At 45.3% G+C, this 18,001-nt stretch overlaps 1 protein-coding gene across 1 annotated transcript in view; it reads left to right on the forward strand.

The window, feature by feature from the left end:
* LOC138284726 (angiopoietin-2-like) overlaps nucleotides 1-18,001 on the forward strand; it is a 161,871-nt gene that overhangs the window by 116,464 nt on the left and 27,406 nt on the right. Inside the window, exon 7 of the mRNA XM_069223841.1 lies at nucleotides 15,692-15,858. Coding sequence (XP_069079942.1) covers nucleotides 15,692-15,858 — 167 coding nt within the window. The remainder of the gene's footprint in view (nucleotides 1-15,691; nucleotides 15,859-18,001) is intronic.

Genomic DNA, 18,001 nt, shown 5'->3' on the forward strand with positions numbered 1-18,001 from the left:
CAACATACACAACCTGTAATCGGCTCACCAGAATGCAACAGATTTACACAATCCAAACTTGTGTGCCTGCAAATGTGAAAATAAATATTGTGTCACCTCTTACAATACTGTCCTTCTGACATATTCATACAGAGAATCTGATTGAAGTTTAAATTGCAAAGATTTACTGACTTAATTATAAATGAAACATTCAAAAATAGTAATGATATTAGTAGTGATACAAATAATGGTGAAAAATTATAATAGGTGCATATCTTTTTTATAAGGGAGCAATACTAACACCTGCTGTTTACAGCGCTAAAAAACATTCAAAGTGCATTATGAAGCGCTATATCAGTAAATATTGTTATTAACAACAAAGACAATTGGGTGACTAATTTGAAGTGAACTTTTGCTTCAAAGCTAATATTTGGGAGTTTGGGGTGAGCAGTAACATAGTACTGTAGAAAGAGGCCAAGAGGCGGCTAAGTGAGAGGGGTGCGCAGAGGGGCTCGCGCAGTGCAGGCTCTGCGCAGAGGGGCTGTGGGGTTACTTTGAAAGACCCATGCGGTGCAGACCCTTGTGGGCAGAGAGTGGCACTTCACCTGATGTAGTCCCTCTTGCCGTAGGTCTTCCCATCCCGCACAAAGCATGTGCATGTCTCGTCCAGAAACTAGTTGCACTCAGTGCACTTGAGGCAGGCTGCGTGCCACTCCAGGTCCGGGGACACGCGTGTGATGATCAGGTTGTGGATCTGACTGCCACAGTCAATGCACAGGGCCAGGATGAACTTTGCAGCCCCAGTGATCTGTCTGCACCCAGCCCGTGTGGAAAGCAAATGACAGGGCAAAGAGCAATGGAGTGTAGGGGAAAGACAACACTGCCTCCAAAATAAGTTTAAATAAATATTTCAAAAACATGGTCTGAAAGCATGCACTGTGTAGATAAAAGTAAAATTAGGCATGTGGACGCCATGCTGAAACATGAAGCGTGGCAGCCATGAAGCTGGCACCGTGCTGATCAAATGAAGGGTGCGAGGCCTCCAAAATAAAATAATTCAACAATGGTTAAATAAACATTTCCAAAACAAGGTCTGAAAGCAAGTGGGAGCGGGTGTGCAGCGACATGGGAGGGTGTGGGAGAGAAAGAAAAAAATAGTGCCAGAAACAAGCACATAAACAACCAAAGCGTGAAGATATAGTACTTGAGTGGTGCTCCATGGGAGGATCAAAACACAAAAAGGATGGACAAAGAAGAATGATTCGCCAGTAGCAAGAAATCATTTTAAAGGACAATGGAACGAGCAAATAAAAAGTTAATGGGGGTGCTGTCAACCCACAAAGTATATACAACATCCCTTGGAGAGACAGCGCAGGTGGTGGAGGGAATGGTCCTGACAAGGCAACAATATGAATGGGTGAAGGAACAGCATTTGGGCAAGGAAACAGGTCATTACACTAAGGGCATGGCCACAGTGGGGGTAGGGCTGAGACAAACAAAGACACTTCCACCTCAGACCAAGGTGGGAAAGGGCAGAAACTAGTAACCAGCAGCTGGGCAAGGTGTGGAGAACAAAGTAACCCCCCCCCCCTTAAGCAAGGTTGGTGTAAACAAAGAGCCCCTGCTGTTGAGCAAGGTGGTAGGAGAAGAGCACTAAATACCCCATCCTAAAGGAAACCAGGGGGGCAAAATACACCCTCCACTGTATGCAAAGGTGATGGTAGGAGAACAAAGTACCCCATGCCTTTAGGCAAGGCTTGGGGTGGGATGTTAAAAATAAACACAGACACACACACCCTAAGGTAAGGCAAGAGGGGCCCAGGCTACAGCAAATCTCTCGGTCCTTGAGCATGATGGGAGTAACCCAGGATTCCCAGGGCTTGTACAAGGTGTGGTGTAGGGGCAGGCAGGATGAACCTCTGTGAGTCCCCAGACCTGGGCAAACACAGGGGCTCCACATAAAAAAATAAACTTAAACTTCACTCTGCATGATTATTGATAACCAATGAAATTTTCCTGAAAAAATAATTTTGGTGAGTGAGGTGAAACTGAGTTTGATGAGATGTGACTACTCGGTACAACACAAGACCTAAAAAGACAGCACATTAATCAGTTAAGATTGTTTCTTAGCCTTAACTCCCAGCCATTCCTTACACTCTTTACAAAGTTACTTATTTTCTCACACATGCAGAACTACATTACATACCATAGCTAATTACATCAACAATTATTACATTTGGACAGAATTCCACTTTTAGATGTCAAAATGGCTATAGTAAAGATCAACTGCCAAGAACTCTTCAGGCAGGTAGGTACCTTGCGACCTACTGCCATGGGCAACACAGGCTCTTTAATGACTGGGCCACATAGCTTCTCTTAAAAAGACAGCCCTTCCCCGGAAGCTGCTTATGTTTCAACCCCTTCCTCCGCAGCGTGCTCCTAATATGCTGCAAAAAGTACATAGGGAATCTACCACCTTTTTTGGATAGGGTGAGGGGATTATGGGGGGAAATAAAAGCCCTCACATTTACTTGCATTATCTCGCCGACAGCAAATAGGGGGAGGCCTGCATCCTAATTACTGCACTGTATTACAGATCAGCACTCTTTTGCTCCATGGCAGAATGGTCCAGAGACCAATGGGAGAAATACTGGTGTTTCATGGACAGGTGGATTGCATGGATCCATGATATGTGGAAGCCCCAGTGGCTACACAGACGACATAGACTTTGGAGCTTTTATCCCTTCCTAGTCACGAGATCCACTATGCTGGTGGGGGATTCGGTGCCATAAATACAAAGGCCTCACTACCTTCCTCTCCCAAGTCATACTGATCATAAATAATCCAGAATTTAATGCAGGTGCTGTCAGGAAACCAATTCCAAGCTTGGCAACAGGTAGGGTGCAAACACTTTGAGGATCTGTTAGAGAAGGAGAGGGTGAGTACATTTAAGCAACTCAAAACAGATTGGGTCCTTTTCAGAGGGAGAACACTACTCTACACCCAACTTAGACACTGGCTATCAAAGGCGGCAAGTAGGTCTTTAACACAGTACGAGAGGTGGCTATTGACTAGAAACATATGCCTTACTAACTATACTCTCTTCTGAAGTTGCTTCTCCCCCCAAAGGTTAAAGCCATGAGCCCCAGCGGTTGGAAGAGTAATTGGGGGCGTGTACTACTGTACTATCTGGCAATGAGTGGAAGTATTTCTTCCACAGGGTCCACACAACAGCACATTCTGTGGCTAACAGGAAAACAATGACTACGATAGACTCATACTGCTACTGCAACCCTGCCAGACTTCTCGCTGGCCACAATAAGTCGGACCTTTGTTGGAGGAACTGTAGGATCACAGGTACCCCCCCCCCCACCTGCTTTGGCCTTGTCCCACACTGACAAGATACTGGCATGAGATACTTGATGACCTACAAGAGAGTACAAGGCTAGAAATTCTCTGTTTTCCAGCACACACTATATGGGGCTTCCTCAACAAACTGACATATCTGCTTCATTCTTTGAGAGGCAAGCAGATGGCATTAGCACTATGCACGGCACGTCAAACATTGGGTTTGGATAGAGTCTCACTGATCAAATGATGGGCCTGGAAATACTGTCAATGTCGTTGACCCAAACTGAAAAAGCATTGTCAAAGGTATTAACTCCCTTAATCATGTTTCTCCCCACTAAACTGAGAGAACTTCATTCTGTGATAAACCTCTAGCATCAGCCACTAGCCGACAATGTGACCCACTGCTGATGACAGTGGACACCATAGAACGTCTTGCACCAGAGTGACCTGTGTCAGCATCGGAGCTAGACTCTAAGTGAACTTTGCATCCTCTCCAAACTCTATATAGCGTGATTCACGGGATCAGGTGGGATGGAGCTTTCGTTAACATTCAGTATTGTAAATCGGCCTTTGGATTGTAGGCTGCATTGCTCTATATGTGGGTTTACTTTTGTTTGACAATTCAAATAAAGAAAATTTACCCATAACTGTCAAAAAGGAAGAATGTCACGGCATGAGACCCCAAAGTAGTATCATAGACTGTCCTGCAGGGAGTACTACGAATGTCACATAGACTGTAACGAGTATAACAAACTATTCCGGGAAGTACCAAGCGACACACAGAAACGATGCAGTTACAGTGTTAGTTCAGGTCTCGTGCCATCACCTTAGAAAGGTAATTGTACAATCTCTCACAGACTCACTGAAGTGCTCAGTTACAATAGTGCATAGTGGAAGTTAAGCCTAAAGAGTCCAGTCAGTGCTTTAAATGGGAATAAATAAGTCCAGGAACTCATAAATTGACCGGTGGACTAAGGCGGGCTAGGGTAGGACTAAATGGTGGGGCTATTGTGTGCACATTTAATGGGATCGAGATTTTCTTGGCGTCAAAATGTGGTTGATGACACAAAGACATTTCTCGTATCACTAGAGTAATACTTTTTGTCCTTACGTGTACAGAAGAGTACATTTGATATTATATTCTTAAGTGTGTAGATTACCTCTGCGTGCGGCACATAAGACATTTTGCATATTAGTATTATGCAAAGTAATTGATATTGCGAGGACTATATAAAAAAGAAACCTTCAAAGTTAAACACAATGATCTCATTCTGTTTAATAACAGCCCCTCTCTTTTTAACATATATGCTTTCCACACGTCCACAAACGTGGCAGTCAGCAAGTCCTGTGTCACACACCTAGTGAGTCGCTCTGAATTAAAACAAGTGAGAGGCTCCTCTGACAGACTTGTCAGCAGCTGTTCAGTAGCACCTGTGTAGCAATTTCACTGATCTTGCCTTGGTGCCTCATGAGTGCCGGTACTCTCCTCGATGACGGAGAAGTCCCGGTACTCAAGGGCAGCAAATTCAGAAGTGCCGGTCCGCGGTACCGGTGAGCAACGGCCCATTTAAAGCACTGTTTCCAGTGAAAAGAGAATGTTTGTGCTTGTACCCAGTCTTACATCGGCAACAATCACCAACAATAAGGGTTCCACATCATCCCTTTATGTGATGTCTGGTTGCGTTGTAAAATAAATTGTGGCATCACCAGCTTATCGAGTGCTAAATATCGTTTTACAAAAATATTATAGCAAAAATATCAACAGCCAAAATAGGCAGGGTCATGGAATTATGCGTCAATTAAATTATGTGGCAAGAAAAGGCAAGTTACCCAGCATGTTTTGCTGCAATATTACCTTATGATTTTTTGATTTTTACACATGCTTATAATGTCTGGGCAAAGGTGTTACGTCATTAGTATAAATTTAATACCTAAATAGACTAAACAGCAACTGAAAGATGACCAGTTAACCTTTACAATTGGCCTGGTACTGCACAGCAACATTTGTGGCACCGTTTTAGCAAACTGTTCTCCTTTTCAGTTACAAGCAATTTTGTTAATATCTGCAAATTACCTTTACATACTTACCTTGCCGGTATTTTTATCGTTGACATTTTTGCGACAGGATTTTGGTAGCCAGATATTTACAACTCGATATTCTGCCAAACCAATTTGCTTGCTGGCCGCCTTAAAGTATTAGCTTAAATCGATGAACATGCCACCTTTTATGTTTTTTTGCGCTCTTTTAACACCAGCCCGCCCTACCCCTTGACTGCCACTGACTTTAGTTTTTCATATAAATCTTGAATAATCATTTAGACACATCTCAGTAACCTCTGCGACACTAAGCTTTCATAGAGTGCCTGCTTAATAGAGACTAGGAAAATCGGCCCCTGGACAGACGGTTCTCGTCCTTCTAATGGAACATGACTGAACCGGATTTTCCAAGTGTCGGGGTCAAGGGACTGTTTCAATTATTTCGCGAAAATGAACGGAATGTCGCTGCTCTGCAGAGAAAATAAATTGTTTGTATGATTTCGGAAAAATCCCTTGTGTAATGGGCGGCTGGCCCCATTATCCGCTGTGAAAGTGGATGTGTGCACCGCTGATGGGTGCTGAGGAATGGCACTGAAGAGCATTCCGCAGGCGCCATGTCTGGAGGGATGTCTGCTGTGCACTGAGAGCGGAATGAGCCTGTGCTGAAAGGGCAATTTATCACCAGTGATGACAGACTTTGCTTTGGTCCAGAGTACATTCAGCTAGCTTCATTGGCAGATCGCGGATTCGATCTAAATACACTGAATAAACGGATATTGGTATATTTCAACATTTTAGAGGGTGTAATGCCTAAAGGGATACATTTTCTGCAGAGTTATCGCATGCCCTCACTCCAGTTTAGGGGCCTGGTTTAACACCATTTTACAACTGGTTCAACAGAATTGAACCAAGACTGCAACTCCCAGAATGCATTAGGCTGTTGAATGTTGAAGGCCCAACGTCGGCCCATGTAGTAATCTGAATTCAGGTTGTCCCGCCAAATACAAAAGCCTCGCATTCAACCACATATGCTATACTTTAATGGGGCAGTACTTGTCCTGACATATATGTAAGGTGACGAAACAGTCACTTCTGAGCCAGTCTGCCATATATATAATGTGATGATGCTGCAGCTTCTGAGCTGGGTTGGCATATATGTAGTGTGACAACACTACCACTTCTTGGCAAGTCTGACATACATGTAATGTGATGTTACTGCCATTTCTGACAGGGGCTGACATAGGTATGATGTGACAATTCAGCTACTTCTTGGGCTGGCTGGCATACATGTAATGTGGCAATACTTCCACTTCTGACCAGGGCTGACATATATGTAATGTGATGATACTGTCACTTCAGTGCTAGGCTGACATATAGGTAATGTGACAATACTGCCATTTCTGAACTGGGCTGACATGCATGTAATGTGATGGTGCTGCGCCTTCTGACCAGGATTTACATATTTGTAATGTGACAATACTGCCAGTTCCCTATTGGGCTGACATATATGTAATGTGATGGTGCTGCCACTTTTCAGAAAGGCTGACAGACATATGATGGTGCTGACACTTATGAGTATGGCAGACATATAGGCAAAGTGACGGTGTAGCCTTCCGCAATGCTGATATATGTGACGGTGCTGACACTTCTCAGCAGGGCTGACATGTATGCAATGTGAGGGCATTGCCTTCCACAGTGCTGACATATGTGACAGTGCTAACACCTTTCAGCAGGGTTGACATATATGCAATGTGATGGCATTACTTTCCGCAGTGCTGACATTTGTGATGGTGTTGACACTGTTCAGCAGGGCTGACATCTATATAATTTGACAATACTGCCACTTGTCTATAGGGCTGACATATAACTAATGTGAAGGCTGACATACATGTAATGTGGCCTCTCAGGAAGTCTGAAATATTGTGAACAAGGCTACGGTCGAAATGCGTCAATAAAATAAACACAATAAGATTGCACTGCCATGGTGTCCGGTTTCCTTTTCCTGGATTGAGGAAACTGCTTTAAATTGAGATTTTTGGGTTCCTGGGACCCGCACCGGACGGCTTAAGAATCTTCCTCTGCGTTTTACTAGGACAATGTTTGTTCGTTTGGATATATATATATGTATATTAAAGGTTACAGGGACGTTACAGGTGGGTTGACGTTTTACCCATACAAAACCATAGAAGTTCAAATTCAGCAGTTATAGTCATACTTATGTTAAGAAACTATAGCTTGTTGCACAAAGTTACTTTCCGGCACAAGTTACATTTTCTTCATATAAGTATAACTATAACTGCTGAATTTCTATGGTTTTGTATGGGTAAATTGTGGGAAACTGGTACCCTGTTACAGTACCTTTCCACTTTTTGCCTGGTTTCTGGATGCAACTTTGACTGGGGTGCACAGGGATCCTGCTAGCCAGGTCCCCAGTGCCAGTGTTCTTTCCCTAAATATTGCAAAGGTATTGATTGGCAACACCTTTAGCTGCCACTGTAAGTCCCTAGTAATTGGTACTTAGGTACCCAGGGAATGGGGTGCTAAGGGTAGGCCCCTGAGGACAGCAGCACATATTGTGCCACCCTCCTGGGTCATGCATCCAGAAGCCCCAGCACTGCCATTGCACGCTAAGGCCCTCATTCTGACCCTGGCGGTTCTCTACCGCCAGGGCCAACGGGGGCGGGAGCACCGCCGACAGGCCGGCGGTGCTCCCTTGGTCATTCTGACCGCGGCGCTTTGGCCGCGGTCAGAACGGGAAAACCGGCGGTCTCCCGCCGGTTTTCCACTGACCCTTAGAATCCTCCAAGGCGGCGCAGCTCGCTGCGCCGCCCAGGGGATTCTGACCCCCCCTACCGCCATCCTGTTCATGGCGGGAAAGCCGCCATGAACAGGATGGCGGTAGGGGGGGTCGCGGGGCCCCTGGGGGCCCCTGCCGTGCCCATGCCGATGGCATGGGCACGGCAGGGGCCCCCTAACAGGGCCCAACTAGGCTTTTCAGTGTCTGCGATGCAGACACTGAAAAGCGCGACGGGTGCTGCTGCACCCGTCGCACGCCTTCCACTCCGCCGGCTCGATTCCGAGCCGGCTTCCTTGTGGAAGGCGCTTTCCCGCTGGGCCGGCGGGCGATCTGAATCAGATCGCCCGCCGGCCCAGCGGGAAAGTCAGAATACCCCTCGCGGTCTATTGACCGCGGGGCGGTATTCAGGCGGCTTCCGACGGGCGGGCGGCAACCGCCGCCCGCCTAGGTCGGAATGACCACCTAAGTGTTCTGATGCAATCATGAAAGACAAACTCGACATGGCACATAGCCCGTGCGCCCTGTCCAATACACACTGTATGCACTATAGGTAAGTCACCCCTCTGGCAGGCCTTCCAGCTCTAAGGCAATTTGCACTATATTGTATGTGTGGGCATAGATGCATGAGCAATATGCCCTACTGTGTCCTTGGCAAACCCTGGACATGGAAAGTGAACAGAGCAGCCATTTTAACACATGTTCCGGACAGTGGTCAGTACGAGTTTCACAGCTACATGATGGCTACTCTGAACCCTGGGTTGTTTGGTATCAAACAACTCAGAATGATAAATCCCAACTGGTACCAGTATTGGATTTAATACAAAATGTACCCGGGGGGGCCACCTTAGAGGTGCCCCCTGCAAAAGCTAACTACCCAGGTATGGTTGCTGGCCAGTTCCAACCAACCTGCCACCACCAGAGAAGATTCTGGAACCCTAGGGTGAGAAATCCTGCTCTCTGGGTCCCAGAACAAAGCCCTTCCAGGATGGAGGTACAAACACCCCCTCCCTCAGGAATTTGCATTGCCCTGCTAGGGAGCTTATCGCCCCTGAAAATCGACCCCCAAGCCTGATGCTAGCAGCAGATGGCCTTCCCCGTTGCAAACCCCCACTTTTGGCAGGAGCAGCAATGGGAAAATCACACAAAAAACAGGAGGAGTGATCATCCCCAGCTTGCAGCACCCCTAAGGTGCTGCATGTGAGGTGAGCCCTCCATTTCATTTCCCTTCATCTTGCATGGAAGGAAAATAGCCAGTCAGGTGAAGGGAATTGACCTCTGCCCACAGGAGATGGTCACTTAGTGGGGGTAGCCCTCCTAAGTTAGATGACCCATTGGTCACTACTAGTTATTCCCATAAAAGCCCACTAAATACAGTATTTACTGGGTATCCCTAGGCCAAGAATTCATATTCCAAGGACAAAAGAAGGCCAGCAACAAAGAAGACCCAAGCTCGAGAGCTGAAGTCCTGCTGCACCAAGAAAAGGTGCCAAACCCTGCCTGCTGAACCCAGGACTTGACAATCGCTGCTGATGGGCTGCTTGGACGTTGGACAGACTCTCCAAACTCCCAGAGGACCTCCACTCCATGAAAATTGCCAAAGATCTGCCTTCAGAGTGAAGGCATCATTCTCCTGCAACCCAAGACCAAAGACCCAGTGAAGACCACCTCACTGACTAGCTGCTGACCAAGGAACTGGATGCGGCAGCCAGACCAATCTCTACCCAATGGACCATGAGAACAATCCCTGAAAGTATGCCAAGTTTGGTGGCACTGCACCCTCCAGTGACCAAACCGTCCAATAGCCCTCGGTACTGGTCACCTCACACCGGACACCAAGAAGGACAGTCCACTTTGGACTGAAAAATGACCAAGAGGATCCCTCAGTCAAGGGACTTCAGAAACCACCAGGACCCCCCACTAGAGTGCCCCTGCTGACCTGCAAGCGACCCTCAAAGTGACCTACCTCCTGCTTTCCAGGGCACCTTTGCGCACAGCACCCGGCTGCCCTGTGCACTGCACCAAAGACCCAGCTGTGCCCTAGGAGGCCTCCACCCCTTGAGACCTCGACACACCAAGGAGATCTACCAGACTTACCTTTAAGTCCACCTGTGCAGTGCTTTTCCAAGTGGTCCTCTGCAGTGACCTTGCACCTGCTGCAATGACTTTCTGCAGCTGCTCCTGCCAAAATCAGGAGCTGCCTGAACTTCTCTAGCTGGTCCATAGTACCCACCGAGGACGTCAGCATACCTGCAAATGGACACATTGGTAAACACATTGGATTGGAGGATGCATTGATCATCAGAAAAAAGGGCAATTTATTTTGCCTATGACAGGTCCCTAAGGGACCCCTCCATGTGTCCTATGTGGTCAAGATACCTGTATCCTGACCCCTTATATGATTTACACTATTTATCCCCCCCCCACCCAATGCAGGAAACAAAAGGGTGGCTGCAACTTTTCTGTTAGGTTGCGACCAGCCAATCAGGGCCTTGCTTTTCCTCCGGATCCGAGGAGGATCCGTGCCTCTAGATATACAAATGTATTTTTCTTTTAATAACTCTGAAACTACTTAATGGATTTACACCAGACACCAAAAAGCATGATCTCCAGACCAGGCCCTGCAGTGAACCACAGCTGAGCATGCCCGAAGGCTGTGCGTAGCATGGGATTGGGTGGTAATAGGGGTTGGCCGCAGGGACTGGCCACAGGCCAGGCCCGGAAGCCAACCCCAGCCGTGCAGGGCCTTTGGCCTTGCACAGCAATGGTTGGATTAACGTTTAGTAATGAAAATTTCTTTACGTTAAAAAAAACCCATAGAAATTCACTGTAAACCCAAAGGTTACAGGGATGTTATAGTTAGGAAACAGAATGAAAAAACATAGAAATTCACTTAAAAATACAAAGGGTACAGGGACCTTATAGTTAAGCTCACACTTTAAGCATACAAAATCATAGAAACTCACCTGTTATAGTTAGAGTTATCTCAGGCAACTATAACTTGTGCCCTAAGGTAACTATAACTTGCATCCTTGCCATGCACTGCTAATTACCCCACAAATTACAGCACTCATGACATCTTTGATAACAACATTAATAATATCAATGTAATATTTGCAGTAAAAAAAATTTTTTTTAAATGTGCATGGCGGGACCAGAGTTATAGTTAATTGAGATAACTCTAACTATAACAGGTGAATTTCTGTGGTTTTGTATGTTTAAAATGTGAGCCTAACTATAACGTCCCTGTAAACTTTGTTTTTTTAAGTGAATATATATATGATTACTCAAAAAAAAACACAAAGATTACGGGGACAGTATAGTTAGGTTCTGAATTACTTGCACAAAACCATAGAAATTCAGCAGATATAGAGTTATTTCAAGTAACTATAACTCGCGCACTAAGGTAACTATAGCTCGCGCCCCCGCCATACACAGTTTTTTCTTCATTAATTTGACTTCTGTTTCATTTATGTTTTTATTGATGCTATAAAAGTTGTCATGAGTTTTGTAATATCTGGGGTAGTAAGCAGTGCATGGCGAGGGCTTGAGTTACAGTTACCTAAGGGGTGAAGGTACATGACCTCTTATGCCACTTTTCATTTTATTTTTCAGCCCCAGGGACTGTGACCTATACCCTAAAATGGCAGCCGCAACTTTCTAGTCAGGTTGCACCTAGCCACTCGTATCATTCCTGTTGAAAAGCGCATTCACAAATACACAGTGATCGCTGCAAAAACATCGCGACTGATGCATGGCCCTAGATATACAAATGTATTTTCTCTTTGATATCTCAAGAACTACTGATTTACACCAAATAACAAAAAGCATAATCTGTGTACTGAAAGTTACCTTTCTGTCAAATGTGGTGTAATTTCGCCCAGCAGTTCGAGCTGTAATCCTGCTAAAAAATCCTATGGGAATTAACATGGGAAACACATGTTTTTTTTACCCCCTTTTAATCGGTCCCTGCTTGACGGATCACCTCAAAACTTTCCATGTGAAACAAGAATCACGGGCACACTTTTTGTGGTAAATTTCGTGAAGATTTCTCAAACGTTGCCAAAGATATAGGCCAGTAAAAATAAGTTTTTTTTAATGGAACCATGGTCCTAACTATAACTACCTTCTGGCGACCGCCAGTAGGTAACGTATCCAGCACAATGACCTGGAGTACAAAGGCTGTAGTAGGGTCGGTAACCACATCCATATGAAAACAAACTCCTTAACGTAAAGAAGGATCCGGACTCCGTGGTACTGCCGAAATCCTATTTAATAAAAAATTACAGGATTACAGGCTCCCACACCAATGCATTTCAGCTGTAGCTGAAATGAATAATTAATTATATATATATATATATATATATATATATATATATATATATATATATATATATATATATATATATATATATTTACTGGTGATAGCCAGTAGGTAGTTATAGTTAGGATTAACTTTTCCCATAGACGAACCAAAGCGTTTTTTCTTTTACTAATAACTTTGGCATCGTTTGATGAATTTTCACAAAATCAAAACTAGTTTTTCATTCACTTTAGCTGCTGTGTGGAAAGTTTCAGGGTGATTCGTCAAGCAGGGGCTGGGAAAAGGGGGGTGGTCCCAAAATACTTTTTCCCACTGCAATGAAAAAACCTGTATACATACATACATATATATATATATGCATACATACATATATATATATATATATATATATATATATATATATATATATATATATATACTTATATATATATATATACACACACACACACACATACATATGTACGTATATATTTAAATTTGTTTTATGGCAATATTGTCACTTCTCAGCAGGGCTGATAATATGTAATGTGGCGTCTCAGCAGGGCCCGTATGTATTTAATATGGCGGTATTGTCACTTCTCATTATGGCTGACATGTATGTAGGCACACATACACTGTCAGCAGGGGTCTTGTACAATTAAAGGCACAGTACCGCCACTTCTTAGTACCACTGCTGTACCCATAAAGGAGCAGTGCCAACACTTTTCACAAAGCTGCAATACAATACATGCAATTGGAAAGTGCTATGACTACCTGGGATTTCTATTATACTTTTTACTGGAAAGTGCAAGCACTTCTCAGCAGGGTCATTCGACATTTAGCCAGTAGTGCCACCTCTTCGAAGCAGAGTTGCTATCATTTTAAAAAGGCAGTAAACACACTTCTCATCGAGACTTCTATATATTTAAAGGGACGGTACTGAAATGTCTCAGTAGTTTGCCCTACTTTCAATGGGACAGTGCGTCAGTTCTCAGCATGGCTGCTATACTTTCAATGGGACAGGACAACCACTTCTTACTATGGCTTCAATGATTGTAATTAAATAATATACATTTAATGGGACAGTACCAGAGCTTCTCAAAAGGGCCTCTGTGATTTAAATAGGAAAGAATCAGCACTTCTCAGCTGAGCGACTATTGGACCACTTCAGGGAAATCTCAGTACATTTGCAAATATTTTGAGGTACTGTGCCAGCACTTTCAAGTCGGGGTTCTATAGTTTTAATGGCACAGCAGCATCACATTTGATGTCCTACATTTAATGGGATGACGCCAGCACTTCTAGACAGGGCCCCTGTGCAGTTGGTGGGCTGCTGTGCGTTTCTTTGAGCAGCACCCACACTTTACCCCTGGGCTTCCACACTTTTGCTAGAGGCGGTGTTGCTACGAGTGGGGCAGGGGCTGTCCCTTCCATCAGAGCTGCTCTCGCGGGACTGCTATGCTTTTATTTGGAAAGTACCCACACTTCTCAGGATGACAGCAGGGACAGGATGAGCTGCTCTTAGCAGGGGGGCTCCACCTTTAGTGGAGCAGTGCCAGAACTTCTAAAAAGGGGTGCAATAGACGTGGGGTCGAGCTGTGCTCCTGTCTGCGCCCCCTGCCTGTGCAGCAGTGTGTCCCAGATCCGCACCCAGGGAAAGCGGGCACCGTGTCTCGAGACACAGAATCACTGGGTCCAGGCACTAGGCCACCTGTAATGCCCGGAGCAATATCTGGTCCGGAGTTAACACTCAGGCCTTTTATTGCACCGGTCATTCCCCTGGTGGGCTGCAGCTCTTCGGGGCTACTCCTGGTACCTCTGTCACCTTCCGCAGCTCCATGACGTTAATACCAGCACACAGGTGGAGGCGTCCAGACAAAGTGAAGGAGAGGGGTAAAATAGAGATAAGGAGATCATAGAGGGAGAAAAGAGAGAGGCTGGCTGATGGAAACAGAGAGCTTGTGCAAGGAGGCAAAGGGACTGGGGCTGTTGGGAACATTTCTGCCAGGGCTGCTTTTGGTTCCCCAGTCCACTGCTAACAATCAGGGCCTCAGTAGTCATATTCGCAGCCTCCTTCGCAGGGGGAGAGACCACTCCCCGCTGCGTGCCTGGATTTATTCAAAAGCTAAAGTTCTGAGACGGCAGAAAGGTTTTGCACCCTTAGCAGGGGCAGACTTTGGGGAAATACATGATTTCGTATTAGGAGAGGCGGCCTAAATCACAGTTCCTTTCTTTTTATTTAAAAAAAAGCATTGTATTAATTTTGAATCATACAAGAAAAATATAGAACCCCCCTTCCCCAATCTTCCCTCCCATCCCACCCCTCAGGTCTAAATCGCTTTTCCACTGGTAAATTGGGTTCTCTTGATACCTGACTTTGGGTGCTGAGCGGGCTTGTTTCAATTGGATCCTTTGTCAGTGATAGAAAGTGTAGCTCCCAACCGCTAGTATCAATGCTTTTTATATTTTTTAAGCACTGTAACCCCTGAGGAACGTGGGGGTGACACATTTACACCCTGTTTTGCCAGTTACTCCCCCTACCATTGTGCACTGTGATTGTTATGTAAGGTTGAAAGATGTCTTAACGCTTGCTTAGCAATAGCAATACATGACACATCTGGGACTATGGGGGTTATTCTAACTTTGGAGGAGTGTTAATCCGTCCCAAACGTGACGGTAAAGTGACGGATATACCACCAGCCGTATTACGAGTTCCATAGGATATAATGGACTCGTAATACGGCTGGTGGTAAATCCGTCACTTTTCCGTCACTTTTGGGACGGATTAACACCTCCTCCAAAGTTAGAATAACCCCCTATGTTGCATATATTTGCACTAGTAAAATGCCGATCTTTGAATCGATGCAAAATTAGTTTTCACACTGGTCATTTGATGTTGATGTATTTTTTCAAAGCAAATATGGATGCAAAATTGCACTGCACTGGAGCAAAATTAATGCAAACCAGGTCTAGTTGCGTGTAAATCATTTTACACGTGATAAGGTTTATAGCAAAGATTAATGAGCAAACTATGTATAGAAAAAAAGGGAGAAACTGATGGAGCACTGCTACCATGAAAAAGAAATGGAACAAGCTGATTTTACCTCAAACTTCTGCCCATCTTTCACATTTGAAAGTGGGATAAAGGTATCGGCAAATGAGGCATCGATTCCCCTGTTGCCTTGTGTCTCCGGTTCTACGTCTCAGTCTCTGTTCCTCTCTCCTAGGGGTTCGGATCTCCACCTGGGGAGTACTGGCTGGGCAATGAGTTTGTGCACCAGCTCACGGCACACAGCGCCCACACACTGCGGATCCAGCTGAGGGACTGGGACCAGCACGAAGCCTTTTCCCAGTATGACCACTTTTCCCTGGGCAGCGAGGAGCAGCACTACAGGTAAGTGGCCTGCGCTTACCTCTGGAGTCCACAAGGTGGGGTGGTCCTGTGTGTGTGGAGAGTGATCCAACTTAACTCACTGGGAAACATTTGACCTTTTAGGAGAGTGGGAAGGATCCCAAGGCAAGTGTGACTCTCCAAAAGTGGTTGAGTTGAGAGGTGTGGTTGCGGTATATCAGGGGTGGGCTACCAGAAGACTCCATGTCATCAGGGGACCAACGATTCCAGCCCTGGTCTTTCTTGAAATATCCCCCAAGGTATTCTGGGATTTCAATGACATTTGGATTACAAGTTGCAGGTTACACTGTTTTATGAAAGGGGGGAACAACTCGAAGTATGGTGTCCAGGGGAGTGGAGTCATCTGGTAACCTTACTCTTGGGTCTTCTTGAGTGAGAGTCAATGACTTACTAGATATTTAATCATCTAGAGTTTCATGTCTTTTGGTGTTTGCTGCTCATTTCACAACTTTGACTTTTATTGGTTATGGGATATTGATTCAAATATACATACAACGAAAATGACTGTGATGAACCACAAGCGTCAATGAGTCTGCCTATTGCCTCCACTTATAATATCAATGGGGCCTGCTTAGTCACCAGCTTTACCCCGGTGTTGATCTGGTTCCATGTGCCTGCACAGAGTGCTGCAGCCGCTTCACACATCCCTACGACACCAGAGGTGGGCATGGGTCCTGTCTGGCCAGCCCTAGAGGACTCTGCGCAGCGCCCCTGCTGTGTATCAGCATTGAAACCATGTGACGTCAGACTGTGAGGAGACAGAACACTCATCTGAGAATGAGCCTGCCCCACCCTCTCCAAACATTCAGAGATACCGGCCTCCATGGACATTGCGTGATTTCTCTAGAGACAGTTCTCCTGTGACAACGTCCTCTCTGTAGAGGATACATAGAACAATGATTTAAGTGGTACTACAATTTGTCAACAACCCATGAAAGGACAAAAGCCACAGTTTGGGTCTCCAGTTGTCCCATTGTGATGTTTTTATTTTTTCCCCTGATGGTCTCGTTTGATTTTAGTTTTGGCGTGTCCCAGGAGTCCTCAATCTAGAGCATCCTCAGTGCACTAAACTGTGCTCCTTTACAGAGCATCGGTATGTTGCAGAGAAAATAAGGGACCTCGAAAAGGGCTCACTTGCCATTGACGATAAAGTGCCATCTCCTTGTTGAATGTTACTGGCTGGTGGCAGTGATCCTGAAATTTGTGGTTGCAACGTGGCTGTACCCAGGGATGAGGTCCATTGACTAGCTCACGCTCTCGTGTAAATGTTCCAGAGCGCCCCCCTTCCCCCCCAGTAATGGGGTACCAGACCATCCCTTCAAACTCTCCGGGTCTGTGATTACTTCTTAGGATGAGCATTCAGAGCTATTTGTGTAACAAGATGATGGATGTGTGACGGAAGGATACTAGTTTCCTCTTCTTTTTTTGGATTTATTTTGTGGTCCAGGTTGTCATGATGATTAATAGGCTCATGGAGTAGCTGTTTTGGTAAATCTACATGTGCCCATCCAGAATTCTTTGTTTCCACTTCACTGTCTGGGACAATCCACAAAAATTTCAGCCCAGGCAGCCTCCCAAAGAAAGTGAGGGAAGAACATTTGAATAAGCAATGGCAGAAGGAAACACTTTACACGGAGTAGCTTTTCTCACATCTGGCTTGGATCTAGAATACACAAAGGATATTTAGCTGAAGGCTGCATCTGAACTCCTAGGTTTCCAGAACGCCAGCAGAAAAGAGGCAGCCAGCTTTAGGTATTGGTGCCAAAGTCTTGTGCACAGCATCCATTCAGATTGGCAGGTGCTGCTTCCTCAGCTTCCAAAAACTGAGGTGATAATGAGGAGCATAATCCAGCATTTTGAATGCTGTCCCTAACTCGACTTGCATGGATCTGTGGTGTTTCCTGGACACGAAGATGCATGCTACATGTCTACCCTAGGGTGGATCCTGCCCCTGTGATCAGTGGAAAAGATTCCAAAGTCCTTCTGTGATTAGCTGAAGAGTGTTACCGTGCCCCTATAATCAGTGGCACTTAACATGGCACTCTACCCGCCAGCTGAGTTCATAAGGTGCTATAAGATCAGTGCAAAGTTAACTTGCCCCTATAATCAGTGTTGGAATTCTTAG

The sequence above is a fragment of the Pleurodeles waltl genome, chromosome 3_1 (genome assembly GCF_031143425.1).
Source record: "Pleurodeles waltl isolate 20211129_DDA chromosome 3_1, aPleWal1.hap1.20221129, whole genome shotgun sequence".
NCBI lineage: Eukaryota > Metazoa > Chordata > Amphibia > Caudata > Salamandridae > Pleurodeles > Pleurodeles waltl.